Below are 17155 nucleotides of genomic sequence, written 5' to 3' on the forward strand. Positions count from 1 at the left end.
AGAAAAAGAAACGCATCTCATCGGACAAAAAAGAAAAAAAAAAAAGAAGTTAAGACCGCTGATTTACTTTAATAGAGGAAAACCAAGACTTTAAGTGTTCCTTTAATTCTGTATAGGCAGGAAAAATTAGACAAAAAGCCTAATAATCAACTGTTTTATGCATGAGTGCATGTGCGTGTCCTTTATCCACTGACCATCTGGTGAGAACTGATCTTTCTCGGACACGGTGACGCAGAGGACATCCTGGTAGAGGTCTTTGATGAAAAACTGGCAGTTAAAATTCCACTTTGGGCTCAGAGTGTCGCTGATTGGTCGAGATGTGTAGCACTGAGCTCCCATTGTCAGCTCACAGTAAGGATTACTCTTACCTAAAGAGAAAAGGAGTTAACGGGACTTAATTACAAAGCATGCATTAGCACTGTCATGTTGCCACGGGGCCTCACCGTTGGGCTTACAGGCCTTGAGCTCCTGGGCTTCAATGACTGTCACCAGCAGCCGGCCAATTCCGCTGGACTTTAGAGAGCGTGCTAAAATAAGCAGAAGACAGTAAGATATATGACAAAAACGCAGCATCCATTCATAATTAGGATAATGTTTGAACAATACACACATGCATACTTCAAGGTTCAAATAAGAACACTTTGTTAACCCTGGCAGGGGGCTTGACTTATTGTAGATTTTTAATATGCAGACTGAAAAATGTCAATTCTGGAATAAAAGGAAGTAAAAATAAAGCACTCCATTCAAGCTCCAGTGCATGCAAATGACTACTCCAAAATTAAACGATACGATGCACGGTATAAATATGACACTGTAGGTGAAAACAGTCTAGTGGTCATAGGGACGAGTCGTAGAGTCTGATTTCCTGAAAACTTGTGAAGGTGCCGCACAGAGACCACCAAACAATCATTTTCAGATCAAGCAGATTCCAGGTCAGATGACACTAAGAAACTGCTTGTCATTATATCATTCAGCTCAAGCCGGCACTACAAGGAAAGTTAACAAGGGAGCAGCGGAGGAGATGATAGGAATACCAGCTTGCTCTGCAAAGGGATAAAGTCAATACACTCAATATTAGCTAACATATTTATGAGCGTGTAGCTGTGTTTACCTTGGTAAGCCTTCTCTCTCTTTTTCTTCTCTGTCTCTATGAAATGTTCAGATGCCGCTTTGATTTTCTGGACCCACGCTGCCCTAATGGAAGCAGTAAAAATGTGTGAGTGCTTCACGCAGAAACACGGACGTGTGGTTACACAGAACGCGAGATTTTTGCACACGTGCCTCTCGTTCAGGGTCTCGGTTTTGAGAGTGTAGACGCGATCGATGTGCGAGACGTGGAACAGCGGCTCGTCGCTGGACGGGTCGGGTGGCATTTTCACCAATACCTCGTTCAGGAAGAGAGGCTGGCGGAGATGAAATGCATATCGGCAAATGCCGAGAGAACGTAAACGATGAGAAAGAATAGTTCATCTGTGCATTTATATATATTTTTATATATATTATACCTTAGATTAGCTTACTGTTTTGTACATCTTGAGCTGTATGCTTGTTTTGGGGCTGAATAACTTGTCAGATCCTGAGGAGGAGAAGGGTTTGGCACTGTGTGTGAGGAGGAGGAAATCACTGAAGAGGAAAGCCCACAGCTCTCTGCTGCTTTTGGTCTTGTAGAGCCGACCGCTGTGGAGCAACTTGCGAGGCCCGAGGCAATTAGTCAGCGAGTTGAAGACCAAGTGCTGGGGGGGAAAAAGTGCAGAGAAAACAAGGCATGGCTGAGGAAAGTTGTTCGAAAATAAGCAAACTGTCAAGCGTTGTAGTTAAGAATGGAATTGTTGCTGTCCCTGCATAACAGCTCAAGACTTGTCAGACATGAAATGCTTTGCAGAGGCCATATTTAATATAGCAGCAGGGACTCGAGAGTCGAGATACTCGTTTCTGAGTGTCCTTACCTCTATGGGCCCCTCACACTGCATGTGGCTCTGTATCCATTCGAGCCTGTCTGAGTTCTCCTTCTCCCGAACCCCCTCATTGACCTGAGAGCACAGCTCCTCGGCTCGCTCCAGAGCTTCTCGGAGAGGGCCTCGGTCTGCGTGGCCATCTGGGGTGTGCTCCAAGATCTTACCAAGAAGCACAGCACAGGCAACAAATTAAGAGACATGGAGATGAATATTAAACAAGTGGTAGGCGGGATTCATGGAGTTACATATAAACAGCATTTCTCTGCATACATTTTTGATGAGTAGAGGGTAACGTGTAATCCTCTGCATGGGCTTGAGGAGGAAGCTGGACAGCGGCATTCCTTTACAGCGGTAGTTCGTTGCAATCTTCTGCTCAAGAGGAGGCAGAGATATTTTATTGCATCTGACAAAAGCAAACGTTTTATTTATTTTTCCTTTCACAATATCCATTATCCAAGGCTCGTACTTTGAGGAAGTCTTTAAAGTCAGGCTGGTTGTGGGTCTTGCTCTGCAGCAGCGCTGCGGCGTTGAGCTGGCAGGAGCAGAAGCGAATGTACGGCTGCATGTGCGCGAGCTCCGACGCCAGCAGGTCTCCTATTAGCTGAACGGGCATGTTCTCTCCTCCTGTCTTTTTACGGACACGCAGGGCTCTGGAGGGAGGTCACAGATGATCAGGATGTGAAACACCATTTCATAACCTCACAAAACATAAATAGATGGAGTATCTGATGAGTTCTGCAAGCCTTCAGAGTCTATGGACTTGCAGAAATGAAATAAGTGTCAGTTTTTCTGTGCATTTGCTTTTGATCGTTTTCACAGAAAGAGTTCATAAATGTTTATTCTAGCAGAGCAGTAGGGTTTAATAGTTTAGATGTCAGTATGGTTCATAACAATGTCACACGTGGGACCTACTTGAGCAATTTGGAGTTGCACATAATCAGTTCCCTCCAGTTAACAAAGATAACTGCCATCTCAGCTTCAGTCAGACGGCCTGACTCGGACATGGGCTTGTAGAAGACCTAAGAGGCAGAAACAAATGCAAACAGGTGAGGACGGGAAAAAAATGACAGAAAAGTGGTAATAATGTTCAAATATGCCGATGTTTCCGTCGGTACCTCTAGCACTAGCTCAAGATCCTCGACATAGGTCTCCTCGGTCTGGATGAGCTCGTGAATGTAACCCTGCCTTTTCCTCTCCTGAGGGGTCATTGTGTCGAGCGTCATCAGGTCAGCACACCCTACAGGAGCACATCCATGCGCATGCAAACACACGTGCAGACATGCATGCACGGACATGCACCGGCATGTGCATGGCAAACACAAGCACAAACACTTTCCTCTCAATCACTGATGTGGTGTGTGAGAAAATACAGCGAGCGTTCAAAAACATGTTAAAATCTCCCTTTATTATCACTTCGATGACGTCTAATTTACATTTAATGCACAGAGTGAGGCACATTGTAGTCGCAGTACATGAACATAAGCGATGCCAACGCTAACAACACTGCTACCAAGAACACTAAGGTAAAGAAAAATAAAGCACCTTTCATGGTGGAGTGCTCACTCCTAGTGATTGCATAGGTGTAAATGGATAAAGTAGCTAATGCTTGAGTGACAGAGCAGTGGAAGACTCAGCTGGTAGTTCAAGTCTTTGAGGTTCAATCTTGGCAAAAGGTGGATGTACAGTTGTGGTCAGGAGTTTACATACACGCATCACGAGCATGAATGTCATGGTAATTTGGGGCTTTTAATAATTAATTCCACAGTGGAAGAATTATACAACATACATGTTTAATAACTTTAAAAAACAAGAACTGATTCTAAATGCTTGACTTGATTTTGGAGCTTCTATAATCCACACAATGTCAAAAATATATGCACAGACTCAAACAAGGTTCTACAATAGCTTTTAACTCGACAAGACTGAGGCCTATTAACCTCTCATGATAGTTTCTACTACAACTGGTAGTTTCTCTTTGCCAACATAAAAAGGTTTGACAACTCTCATTCGATTGACGGATACTCAGAACAATGGGAAAGTCCAAGGAACTCAGAGAAGATATAAGAAGCAGAATTATAGAATTACACGAGTTGGGAAGATTTCTTGGAGTCATTACTAAACAACTGCCACTACTTTGGCAAAACCCACGATGTCACCCTCAGGCTGCGTCTACACTAGCTCGGATAAATTTGAGAACGGCGTATACGTCTGAAAATGCTCCACGTCCACACTATCGTTTTCATGCGTTTTCACAGAGTTGTTCAGCCACATCGAAACGGCCGAAAACGCTTACGTCCCAGTACTGCGCATGCGTGAAACGCAAGACGATTCGACCTGCCTTATTTCTGTGTGTCGTTTATTTACTTTCCGGCTCTTTGAAACGTCACGGCAAAATGTCGAGGAAAAGCACCGAGTTTTTTTAAACGGACTAACAATGAGGTGGAGTTGTTGCTGCGAGTAACACAAAAGTACAAAGTTGCAAAAGCGATTGAGAGTCAAAGAATTTGAAGAAAAGCTACCTGAAGCATATACAAACTGAATTAATCTTTAATAGGGCTGTCAGAATTGAGAGCACACAAAACAACTGCTGTGTGATGCCCTCCGCTCACACACTCACATGACTGCATCACATGACTAAAATGTGTCATCGTTTTCGAAAAGGCTCTGGGTTTGTTATCCACACTGCGACGCGAAAACTGCGTCTTCAAATGTATCCGCTTTGGAGAGCGCTCTTAAAACTCTGCGTTTTCCTTGACCGAAAATGCCGTCTCAGTGTGGACGGAAGGCCAAAACAGAGAGAAAAAGATACGTTTTCAAACAAAAATGTATTAGTGTGGACATGGCCTCAGATGAAAGGAAAATTAATTAGAATCTTCAAAAACAAGCCAAAAACCACCAAGGCTCAAACCTGACATGAACTAGAAAATATTGGAACACAGTGTCCATAGTGTGTTTTATATTACCATGGACAGAGACAGGGTGCCTACTCAGAAAGAAGCCCCTTGTCCAAAACATACATCTTTAAGCTTGACTGAAATTTGCAGCTGCCCACATGGACAAGCCAAATTTCATCTGGAGAAAAGTCAGGCAAGACAAAGATTGAGCTATTTGACTACAATGGCAAAAGGTATGTTTGGAGGAATAAAGATGAGGCTTTCAAACCTAAAAACACTGTACCAATTGTTCAGCATGGCGGTGGTAGCATCACGCTCTGGGGCTGTTTCGCTTGTACTGGTACACTGGACAAAGTGAATGCAATGGTGAAGAAGGACTAATCTCCAAATTCTTCAGCTTCAACTCAAATCAGCAGCTAGATGGTTGGACACTTTAGTCTACAGGACAATGATCTCAAACACACATCAAATCTGATTTTGGAATGAATAATGGCCTTCCCAAAGCCCTGATGTCAACCCAATTGAAAATTTGTGGACTACGCTTGAAAGCCGGGTCTGTGCCAGGAAACCAACCAGTTCAAACGAACTACCAATCCTGCCAAGAAGAGTGCTCAAATATCCAGCCAGAATTTCACCAGAAGCTTGGTGATGGCAACCAGTGTGGTCAAAGTCCAACTTGCAAAGCGACGTGGATTAGAGAAAATCTAAAATAATTTCAAACCATTTCTTTTTAAGACATTAAAGATGTATGCTGTGCAACCTCAAAATTACGGCACCATTCTAGCCCATGATGAGTGCATTTAAACTTTTGATGATAACCCTATATGTCAGCAGTGTGGTAGATGTTTCTCTCAGACTATTCTTGATATGCTAATGTTTGCATGTTTTTTTATTTTCTTTTTTTAAATATGTATTTGCTGGTGATATCACAGTTCAGTACAGGGTGGGTGTCATTTTAAGTACTTGGAAGCGTCAATAAATGGCAGAGTGCATAAGCATCGAATAATAAAATCACAATCAATTTCATCTCAGTTGCAGTTCAAGCGATGCGTTAGCAAGCAGCAATCAAGGTTACCGGTGATTTAAGCAACAGCGAGTCTTCACATTGATCCATTTTTAGCAAGGTTTCAATGTTGTTAGTGCAAGAATGAGTGACCCTGTTAGAATACTCTGCATCATACTAACTTATAGCTTTAATTTAGAAAACTAAACCGATGCTTCTTACATATTATTTTCCATACTTTTGTAATCAAACTCTTATTTTCCTTTTATCTGTAGCAAAACTACGCTTTCCACACTTTTGTATCACGGGGGACAAAAGCTTTGAAAGCTCATGTCTAGCTGCCTCTGCCTCGCTCCCTTGGTTAATTAGTTAAAGAAACAGAAATGAAAACAAGGGAGAGAAGAGAGCGAGGGGGGGAGAGGAGGAAGGGGTGTACGGTGAAATAAATTTACATTTAAAGCTGAGAAGGTAGGACGCCAAAAACAAAAACCAAAGAAAAAAAACAGGGTTTGTAACAGAGAAGCACAGAACACCAGAGTCCTAAACGGGTGAGGTGGAAAGTGCGGAGGTGGGCCGTTCTTGCTGGCGGCTGGGCTTCCTGTTGCGACAGGGCAATTCGGGATCGCTCAGACAGAAGGGGTGAGAAAGAGGAAGAGGAGGAAAAGGAGGAAGAAGAGACAGGAAAGCCAGCGTTACTGTCCTACAGAAGAAAAGGAGGGGAAAAAACAGATGAAGTGGAGGAATGGAAGGGAGGGAAGTGAGATGATGAAGAGATGGAGAGACAGCAGACGTTAATATAGCTTTAATATTAATGCTGGACACTCACATGCAGGCGCATTAATAATGCATTTCTGGAAATGTAAATGTTATTATTCATCGTATCAGCTGCAGACGGCGATTTCTCGCGCTCTTGTTTCGGCAGCTTGTTTCGCCGGCCTTACGTGTGGCGGGCGTGCGAGTGACAACGCCTTCGCTGGAATTAGAATATCAGAGCGTTTTGTGTCTGTGGCTTCGACAAGTTCATCCTAATTAAAGAGCTCGTGTGTTCACGCTTGTTAACAGCTGCTGCTGTGAGGAGAACACGCAAGCTGTGCATACTAATTCAGGCGCACACCTCTCATTAAGAAATCGGCCTTTTTAAAATTTCTCAGCAGCTACGTATGAATGAGCAGCGAGCGGGATACGCGTGAGGAAAATGACCGCCTTCCCGTGTGTTGCATTCAGAGAGGGAAAGCGAAGCTGCCGTTTCCAGAAATGTGACCAAAATGATGAAAAATGTGTCAGTTTGAAATCAGATCAGCTTTCGCTCTTTATTATTTTGTTGCCCGGGGTGATTTGTCAAGCGGCATCTGTTTTAAAAGAACAGTTTGACATTCGTGGGATATACGCTTTGTTCACTTTGTGGTTGCAAGTTAAATTAGAAGATCAATACCACTCTCATATTAGTCTGCTTAATATAAAAACTGCAGCCAGAGCATGGCTGGATTAAATTAACTAACAATACGATGAGAGGTATCCATCACGCTTCATGCCCAAAATGTCAAACTTTCCTTTTGATGATTTGAAATTGTTGATGTTGTCCGGGATACTTAAAAGGCCCAATCATTTTGCCTTGTGGAGAAGAAATTTAACATTTTCTATTAATCAATTTCAGAAGCTTTTTATGGGAATGAGCCTTTTAAGTGTAATGGTTATATGTTCACCAATTTCCTCAATGATTGATTGAACCAACTACTCGAGGCTTACCATCAGTGGTTCCATGGTCTGACATGGATAAGGAATCTACTGTACCTGGAGTGAGCCAAGCCAACCAACATTTTTGTTTGTTTCTACAGCTGATAAACACAACTTATCAGTTTCCATGTGTGCTAACTGTCTTATTATTTTTTATTTAGAAAAAAAAAAACAGTCCATCAGTAAGAGGATTAAAGTTTTACTTACATTGCTGGCTGGGGTCTGATTCTGTTGTCATCTTGACATAATTGGTGGGCAGCAACCCTGTTACCCCGTTGGCTTCTCCTTTCCACCAGTCGGGGTTGGTCTTGTCGAGGATGTTGATCAGCTGACCCTTGGAGAAACTCAGCTCGTCCTGATTGGCAGCCGTGTAGTCATACATTGCAATAACTTGGCATACTGAGGGAACAGAGTTGACATATGAAGCTTAATCTGTTGCTGTAGATTTGTAGAATGACCCAATGAGGGCCAATGTATAAAAACAGAACTAAGAAAGCCTTAAAGAGACCAAGATGACATTAAAAGTAGGTGAAAATAGTGAAATGGTTTCCCTTGGGCACCAAACATTTAAAAATACTGGCAGCCTCCAGTCTTAAGCCTCAGCCTCATAGTAGATGCACCTCTGTGGTATCAATTTGAAAATCCTCTATGGTCTTTTAGAAAATTTGACCTCTTATCTTGACCTTGAGGTCACTGAGATTTCTAGTAGATGCATCTATGATCTGAATTTTAAAATCCTACGTTACCTTGTTCTCGAGTTCTTGCATTCACAAACTTGAGTATTCACGCTGCCCACCCGGCCGGGCGACAACAACACCCCATCAGCCTTTTACGGCTGAGAGGTTCAACAACCTTTATTTTGGCTCATTCTACCATTTTATTTCTGCATATTTATTTATTTAGCCACAGACATTCATGCACGGACATGCACCAGCATCTGCATGGCAAACACAAGCACAAACACTTTCCTCTCAATTACTATTTATTTATTATTTATTTAGCATATTTAGCCACAGGCCAGTCCCAACAGTCACCTCAAGAGGAGTTCGTGCTGGATTTTGGTCATTTTTAAGGCAGAGCCCTAGAATGCTATATGGCACTGCCAGGAACACTAGCTGCGTAGCCTGTTTGAGCTAAAGCTTGCAAGCTGTCATTGGCAGGCATCTGTCTGGAGGACTAAAATTGTCTGTGACTCATTTCTCCTAAATGCTATTGATATAATTAATGGCAAATACTGCCTAGTCTATTTGCACTACCTGGGCACATCTCATGTAAACATATTTGCACTTGTGTGTAATTCCACGTCACTGCATTCATTTTTGAGTTGCTGTTGGGGATTCATTGTGTGGACTCCTAAAACTAAAAACATCGCCATCTGCTTCTGCTGCTTCTATGATCAGTGCTAAATGCTGAATGTTTGCAGGCTGAGAGAGGAACCATGGTAAAGTCTGTGTCTGCTAAATATCAGCATGACAGAATAAGCAGAGGGTGCTCCATTGTAAATGACTAAATAACAGAAATGACACTGAAAGATTATGTTCTGTCAGCTGAAATTTGAGACAGGAATTTATGATTAATGAGCATTTTTACCAAATTAGTTTCAAAGTCATAGACATAAAAGCTTTCCAGCAGTTACTGTCGTGGTTGTTCAAGTAATTTCGACCTGCATCTCTCAGCTAAATATACAGATTTAAAAATGTAAATACAAACCTGACTTAAACAAGATCAGTTATAGTAAATCAAATGCTGTGTTTGCCGTGTGTCAGCATTCACCTGGCAGAGGAGAGGGGGAAGACTTGCTACTGGAGGGACCCAGGAGCTTAACGTGAGAGGAATGAAACCAGCCTCGCTGCCGCTTTTTCCCCCGAGCCTGGAGGGGAGAGAAGAGCCAGTGAGAGTGAATCAATCTTCTGCTGGATCGTTTCTGAATCCTAAATCGAAACATTAATTGATGAATTGATTTTTTTGACAGGCAGAGTTTTGAACCTTGAGAACGCTCTCTCATGATGGGAATGTACATTCACTCTATAAATTAAACTAAAGCTCAGCTGAAGTCTCTGAAACAGCCGCAGTAATGCAAGCTGCAAGCTGCTGAGGGTAATGCACAGATTGACAAAGCTGTGGAAACCCTCTGTTCTCGGACACTCTTACTCATATTGACTTATTGTCTGAACGTACTAACAGCAAATATGACTTCTGCTGTCGCACTCTGAGCTTCAACTCAAACTACAGCTGCAGCCTCAGCACGAAAACATGCAGAGAGAGATGACCCTTCACTTTGATGACCTTTGTAGACGACAGCACTGTTATATTGAATGGGTTGCATTGTTGTATTTCTGTCATGTTTCTCAGGTCTTTGTCTGAATTTCTACGAACATTATTGCTAAGGATTGTCTTATTGCATTGGAGTCACACTGGGTTAAATATGTACACTTGGGTTTTAAGGGGTATTTATTATTTTCTTCTTTTTTTGGGTTGTATGGAAGCCCCAAACGCAATTTCATTGTGACAATGACAATAAATAAATACTACTACTATACCTTAATTTGTTGATTGCTTTTTGCCATTTGACTGATTAACTAGTTTATTAAAACATCCATAGTGATAATGTCTTCATTTTGTTTGCTCATTTTGTCTGTCTATCCAAAACCAAAAGTTCAATTTACTCTCACTAAAAAGACTAAACAAATTTCAGGCGTTTTTTCCTTACAGGACCACCTTAATATTTAAGGAAATATCCACATATCTGCACTGTAATTTCCTCCACAATCATTCTGCTTCGCGTCTAATGGCAACAAGTTTTCAATGACCTTTTGTTAATAAAGCTTTTCATTCTCGTCGCCATATAATCCAGTAGGTGTCACATTATAATGTTCTAAATTCCTTTCACAGAGAGGCAGAAATGTGTCATTTGCAACCGGGAGGTGGATTTAGGAGAATAATGACTCATTAATTGTGCTTACACGGCGCTCGGCGGTGCGATTGACCTTCTGCACTTGCAGCCAAAGTAAAAATTTCTAGCTGAAATCGTAATTTTTCTGATGTTAACAGTTTCAATTTATCCATGGCTCTTTAAAAAAGAAAAATGAAAAAAGTATAGCTTTTAGTATAGCTTACTTGCAGTTCCCCGAGCCACCAGCCGGTGGAGTTCTTGGCCAGCACCACGATCAGTTGCCCCGGAGACAGGCGAAGCTGATGCATCGTTGAGGCCCCAGTGGTGGTGACTGCCTGCGCAACCTCTGTTGACCAACCAGAAAAAGCCAACAGTGAATTTCGATCATTTAAATGTCAAGAGAATAACAGAATGAGTCATCAAACACCGACTGAGTGTCCGCCTGTGCGTTCATTCTCACCAGGTTTCTTGGTTGGACCTCCAGGTCTTGATGCCTAAAGTTAACAAATGAAATGTAAAGCAGAAATAAAGTAATAATTTAATTTGGCAATTTTTTTTCCACATTAACTCAGCTTGACTCACCTCTGGCAGTTCTACAGGTCGGACATAGTTGGAGGGAAAGAGCCCTGTCTGGTCCCCAACGCATCCTCGCCACCACTCTCCTTCTTTCTCCAACACCAAAACAACATCCCCCTCGACAAACGTCAAGTCCCCCACCTCTGGGCTCTCATATGTATACAAGGCCACGTATTCTGGTAAGGACAACAATAGTACCAGTTAGGAAACCTTCGCTGACTTTAACTAGACCTTATTTTCCACAGATAAACTGCTCTTACCTTCTAGTTGAACTGAATCAGATGTGTCCAACGCATCCACACTATGATGGGAAAAACACATGGTGAAGCAAGTCTTTCAGTTGTTAAAGGTTTTACACAAAAGGGATGTGCGTCTTCTTACTCTGTATTGCCAGCCGTCTCCAAAGCGACGTAACTTTTGGGGAACCATCCCTGCATCCCGTTGATCTGCCCCAGCCACCAATCTTCCCTCTGCTGCAGCACGCTGATGATGTCTCCCTGCGAGAAGCTGAGCAGTGTGGTGATGACGTCTGTCGCCGAACCGCCTGAAAGGCTGAGGTGGGTTTCTGAAGTGGCTGACCATGGCGAGAGGGCCCGAGCGAGCAGAGGAACGGAGGACTGAGGAGTGTGATCAAAGAAACAGCGATCTGTCACCATGGGTACATCTAAGAAATCAATCACTAGACGCTCCCCTCCCCTGGACTTGCAACACAGCTAATTTCACCTTTGGACCATGGGACGTGACCTACAAACGCTAGAGCTGCCAACACTGATGTCATCAGACATCTGTAAATGTGTGTGACCCACAGAGAGTCAGAGAGAAGAACTCCCATTGGAGAAAAGCTATAAATATACAGCTGTGCTGTTTCTGAAGATGTGTGTTGATGTCAGCAGACCTATTTCTGATCATGCCACAGTCTAGATATACACTACTATAATAACACAGATGAACTAAGAAGGGAAACATGAAGATTAAATGATCTCATGAACCTTTTTCAGTAACAGAGTGATAACTTTTAGCCATGAAGTGAATGTGCTCTTTTGGTTGAATCAACCAGCAACTACAGGGCGGACGTGCCCTTGTGAGGTCAATCTACAACCACCATGGTGACTCCTGTTTTTGTGTGGAGATTGAGAGGTGTGGATCCAGGCGCAGACAACGATGCAGGAGAGAGTGTTCAAACTTAAAATGAGCCTTTATTGTGGCTGTAAGAATTACTACAAAACCACTACCAAAACCTAAACTGGGGACAGCTACAGAATGATACGCAGACCCTCCGACGAAGAACCACACACTAAATATACACACAAGGTAACAAGGAAATGGCACACAGGAGGGAGACACAGCTGAACCTAATTAGACAAGACAACGGGAAAGCATAACCCAAAACACTGAACACCAGACGGGGGACTCTCCAAAGTAAAACAGGAAATGCAAAACAGAAAACCAGAATTCCCAGAATAAAACTTAAACCGAACACACAAAACACTGGGCTGCAGACCCAGGACTGTGACAGTTTTTTAAAACTATAACAACCATTGCATCAACCTTTTGATTTATCCAATACTGTAATTTAGTACCAGATACTTATTAAGAAATATTACCGTGCCCCATAAGCTTAAATTGCACTTTGAGCTTACTGGTAATTGGCCGGTGTTACAGGTAAGTCCATAATTTGTTGGATAAAGACACATTTTATAGTTTTACCTTTGCACACCAGAACAGGGATTTTAAATGAAACAATTAATACATGACTGAAGTGCAGGCTTTCGGCTTTAATTCGAGGGGTTTTACGAATATTTTGCCCAAACTGTTGACAAACTACAGCCATTTTTAATACCCACTCCCCTACAAACTAACACCATTTTAAATTTAAAGATCGTTTTAATACTTGTAAAAACATCATGTTTCCTCCCTCTATATAGTCTGCTGGGCCTTTGCTGCAGCCACCATCAGCTACTGCTTATTTGCCTTCAGTTTTGTCTTCAGTAACTGAAAAGCATGCTCTGGGTTGTTTTTGCAGTATGCTTTGGGTCATTATCCATTTGCCCCGTAAACTGCCACCTGATTGGTTTTACAACATATGACTGAATCTGAGCAGACAGTACAGCCCTGTACACTTCAGAATTCATCCTGCTACATTTATCAGCAGTCACACCATCAATAAACACTAGTGACCCAGTTTCACTGGCAAACACACCCATGCTATAACATTGCTTCCCCTATGTTTGACAGACAATGTGGTATGCAAAGGATCATGAGCTGACTTTTTCAGCCAAATGATGGCTTCCCCAACCTGCTCTGACTTGCTTTTTGGACCTTATATTTAACTTGTATATGTAATTGCAATGCAAACTGATAAAATCTGAACTGAATCAACTTTATCTGTTATTCTCTGCTTCATTTGTCTTGAAATAGCAAGAGAAAAGACCTCACCTGGCCATGAAACTGCTTGCCAGTCAACTGTCCGCTTATTGAGAAAATGGGTCGGTATACAAAAAGTCTGCAATTCCCCAAACAGCTCATGCAAATTATTTTCTTTTTGAAGCTTTTGAATTCAAGCTGAAAGTCTGCATTTCACATACAGAGCAAAAACTATAAAAACTGTCTCACAAATTATGGATCTAACTGTATCTTGCTAACATGCTAAACTGGAAAACTAAAGACCTTTTTAAACAAAGGCAAAAATGAAACAGGGCTTCATTTTTGCTGCTGAAGTAGGTCACAGTAAAGTTTACCTGCTCATTATAAAGAATAAGGAGTCATCTAGCCAGGAAATAAAAGTAAACAACAGTCAGGCTCTACCTGTGAAGCATCAGATTGGACAGGAAGAGGGCTGTCACCTTTTTCCACCACATCGGGGTGTCTGGGTAAAACAAGAGGGACAAACCATTAGGGGAGGATCCAAGAAAAGAATAAAAACAACCTGACAGTGCTATGGCATAAATTACAACGACCTAGGTGGCTGTTACAGACTTTCAGTCAGCAGAAAAAAAAAAAGACCCAGACAGTTCTATCTTTAGTGCAGAGGAGCTAAAAGCCTAGAAACAATCTCAATCTGCTCCTCCTGTTTCATGTTACCTTGTGTTTAGTGGTGGTGGCAGACAGGACATTTTTCCAGGTGAAGTGGGACCACTTTGAGTCGAGGCAGGGGTCAGACATTTCTCAGCGTAACTCTGGGGGAACCAGCCCCTGTTTCCGCGGTAACTTCCGCACAACCAGCCAGGCTCACCGACCGTGTGCTCATCCACCTGCATCACGGAAAACACAGTTCACTTGCAGTCAGTCATTCGCAGCGAGGGGATCAAGATAAACGTTTTGTGATCAGTCCTTAATTCTAACACTTTCAGAATTGATGCTCCTTGAGGAAACGGGGATAACGGGGATAATTGATTGAACTTTAACTCCATCAGTGATTACTTAAAATCAAAATATAATTATAGATTTTTAACCAGGGGTGCAGTGGTTAGTGCTGCTGCCTCACTGTGAGAAGGTCCTGTGTTTGAATACAGCCTGGGACCTTTCTGTGTGGTGTCTGCATGGTGACTGTGGTTAGTCTGCCTTCCTCCCATAGTCCAAAGACATGAGTGGGATTAGGTTAACTGGTGAATCTCAACTGACTGTAAGTGTGAATGCTTGTTAGCCTCTCTGTGTTTCTGTGTTAGTCCTGTGACAGATTAGTGACGTTTCTAGGGCGTACCCTGCCTCTTGCCCTCTAACAGCTGGGACAGGGTCTGGCTAGATAAGCCAATGGATGGATTATTAACCAAGCCAAGGGTGAAACTCTTTCTGTATTTCTTATTCCAAAAAGTAGGCCAACAAAAAGCCCAAAAAAATAGCAAAAGAAATCACAGCTTGAAGCTGAGTTAACCTCGTATTCTAGAACAGGAATTGACACGCTGACAATTTGGAATCGTGGCAAATGTGCCAACGCTGGCAGCTGTACTTGACCGCTGTGTCACCTTTGATAAATCGAGCCACTGAACTGGACCGTGCTTGTGGTGTTGCTGCCATTTGGTGCATTTTTTTAAATGGACTGTAATGGAATTATCTAACGAGTCTGACACTGAGCCTAAAAAGCCAACAGATCAGGTCCCACAAAAACTAATTGATAATCAAAAGCAACAATATTTTGAGTAATACATATTAAATACATTTTAAAAAGACGAATATCCTGTGTGTTTGCAGCGCGGGTGTGTGCTTCGTACCTCTATGAGACAGTCTGCGTCTACACTCAGCTCATCTGCGTTGCGAGCAACAAAGGAGTACAGGGCTCTGTAGGTGGTTAGCTTGGGTGCCAACTGCTGCCCCATTTCCTGCTCTTCTTTCCTCCTCTTCTCCTCCTCAACCTCTTTCAGTCTCTTCTCCTCCTCGGCCTCCCTCCTCTTCTTCTCCGCCTCTGCCTCCTCCTCTCTCCTTCTTCTCTCCTCTTCTTGTGCTTTCTCCTGGGCTGCCCGGTGGCGAGCCTGGGCCTCTCTCTCTTCCTCTTCCCTCTGTCTGGCCCTCTGCTCCTCCAGAAGCCTCCTCTGCCGTGCCTCCTCTTCCTCTCTCTCCCTCTTCTCTTGTTCCCTCCGCTCCTGCTCTCTCTTTTCTTGCTCCAGCTTTGCCTGTCTGTGGGAAGTAAATGCAGCTTAATAAAGCCACATTATGTCTAAGCAAGAGTAATACAGACAAACCCTGAGATTCACCTGGCCGCCTCTTCTTCTTCCTCTCTCCTCCTCCTTTCTCTCTCCTCCTCCTCGCGGCGTCTCTGGAGCTCCCTCAATTTCTCCTCTTTGACTCTGTGCAGGTCGTCCAGAACAGCCTGCTGCCTCACCTGCTTCTCCCTCAGCTCCTGATGCCGTCACAGAATGTGCAACGCAAGGAGACATGTAAATATCTGTCTAAGACCTTTGTTCTTATCAGCCTTAAAAGTCTGAAAGAACCACAACACAACAGCTTCTCCACACGATGCACTTAGCATGACAAGATGAACATTGTTTTGCCATTTATGATTTCTCATAAACAGCAGCAACATTCACAGAAACACGCAGGCATGCTGTATGTGTATGTGTATATTTTTTTTCTTTCTAACACAGAAGTTGTGCAGGTTAGACATTCTGTGTGCGTGCGTTTTACCCTCGGGGTGCATCCTGTTTACACAGAAAACACAGACTAGAACAAATCCCACAGAGAGAAACAACAGCGAAGGAAGAAGGCATGGTACCAACAAAAACCTCCATTTAAAAATAATTCAAAAGAGCAGGAAAAGATGAACGAGCAGATCAAATCATTGCGGGATGCAAAGGAAAGGAGATTTAAGATTGTTGCTTGAAGGGGTGGGGGGAATGTACAGAGTGGGAAATAAAGCGACAGAGAAAGAGGGTTAACCTTGATGAGAAGGAAGAGCTGGCTGAGGCAGGCCAGCAGAGACAGAAGGCCTCGGAGGACACAGTCGTCCATATCCCCGAGCTATGGAAATAACAGTGTGACGATGGAGGGAGACAAAATGTTTAGACGATGGGTGAGGAGAGCAAAGAAGAAAAGTGTGTCACAAAGGAACAGGCAGAGACAACAAAAATAAAAAGTAAGAAGACACATCCAGGTAGCAGGGAGAAGAAGAAGACAAGAGAAAGAGAAGAGGCCAGGGGTTAAAAGCTTTAAAAGCTGCTTAAGAAATAAACAAACCAAGAGACAGAGACCAAGAGAAAGGGAGAGCAGGTGTTTTAGTGCTCCAGTTATTAACATCAGACTGATGATAAGACTCTGAGAGGACGTCATTCACAGCTATCAAATGATCAGGCTGTTTGATGACAAACGTAGACTTCAGAGACTGTATGTGTGCAAAAATAGTTTAAGTTTCCATTGCCCAAGGGGTGAAACTCTAGAGCTATTGTGACCAGTTGAACAAGATTTCACAGCAAGTTGAAAACGCCCTGTTTTTGTGCTATTTAATATCAAGCCAGAGCTGTGGGACAAAAACAACAGTATGCTTTTGCTTCATTTAACATCAGTGCAATCCATCTTAAAGCAATTTTGCTGCACGATTATATTCACTACTATGAAACTTCTCTTGCAAAATATGTTGACGCTAAATAAAGTCGGGGTATGAAAAACCCAA

General features: G+C 42.8%; 1 protein-coding gene across 3 annotated transcripts in view; it reads right to left on the bottom strand.

Annotated features, from left to right (window-relative positions):
* The window catches only part of itsn2a (intersectin 2a), a 45535-nt gene that overhangs the window by 717 nt on the left and 27663 nt on the right, over positions 1-17155 (bottom strand). The window contains exons 17-39 of one of the 3 annotated variants that reach the window (XM_085246229.1): positions 16426-16506; positions 15744-15889; positions 15264-15666; positions 14137-14306; positions 13861-13921; positions 11437-11672; positions 11316-11356; positions 11062-11231; positions 10940-10973; positions 10704-10825; positions 9360-9456; positions 7794-7985; positions 7599-7643; positions 3071-3192; positions 2868-2974; positions 2422-2605; positions 2226-2324; positions 1947-2114; positions 1521-1733; positions 1282-1403; positions 1112-1194; positions 444-527; positions 195-368 (exon numbers count right to left, since the gene is read on the bottom strand). In XM_085246229.1, the coding sequence (XP_085102355.1) occupies positions 195-368; positions 444-527; positions 1112-1194; positions 1282-1403; positions 1521-1733; positions 1947-2114; positions 2226-2324; positions 2422-2605; positions 2868-2974; positions 3071-3192; positions 7599-7643; positions 7794-7985; positions 9360-9456; positions 10704-10825; positions 10940-10973; positions 11062-11231; positions 11316-11356; positions 11437-11672; positions 13861-13921; positions 14137-14306; positions 15264-15666; positions 15744-15889; positions 16426-16506 (3154 nt within the window). The remainder of the gene's footprint in view (positions 1-194; positions 369-443; positions 528-1111; positions 1195-1281; positions 1404-1520; positions 1734-1946; positions 2115-2225; positions 2325-2421; positions 2606-2867; positions 2975-3070; positions 3193-7598; positions 7644-7793; positions 7986-9359; positions 9457-10703; positions 10826-10939; positions 10974-11061; positions 11232-11315; positions 11357-11436; positions 11673-13860; positions 13922-14136; positions 14307-15263; positions 15667-15743; positions 15890-16425; positions 16507-17155) is intronic. The other 2 variants (XM_085246230.1, XM_085246231.1) reach the window with 2 other exon arrangements.

Source organism: Mchenga conophoros, linkage group LG15, assembly GCF_057382185.1.
Source record: "Mchenga conophoros isolate Kocher_MC1m ecotype Shallow Benthic linkage group LG15, M_conophoros_male_GT1.1, whole genome shotgun sequence".
Classification (NCBI taxonomy): domain Eukaryota; kingdom Metazoa; phylum Chordata; class Actinopteri; order Cichliformes; family Cichlidae; genus Mchenga; species Mchenga conophoros.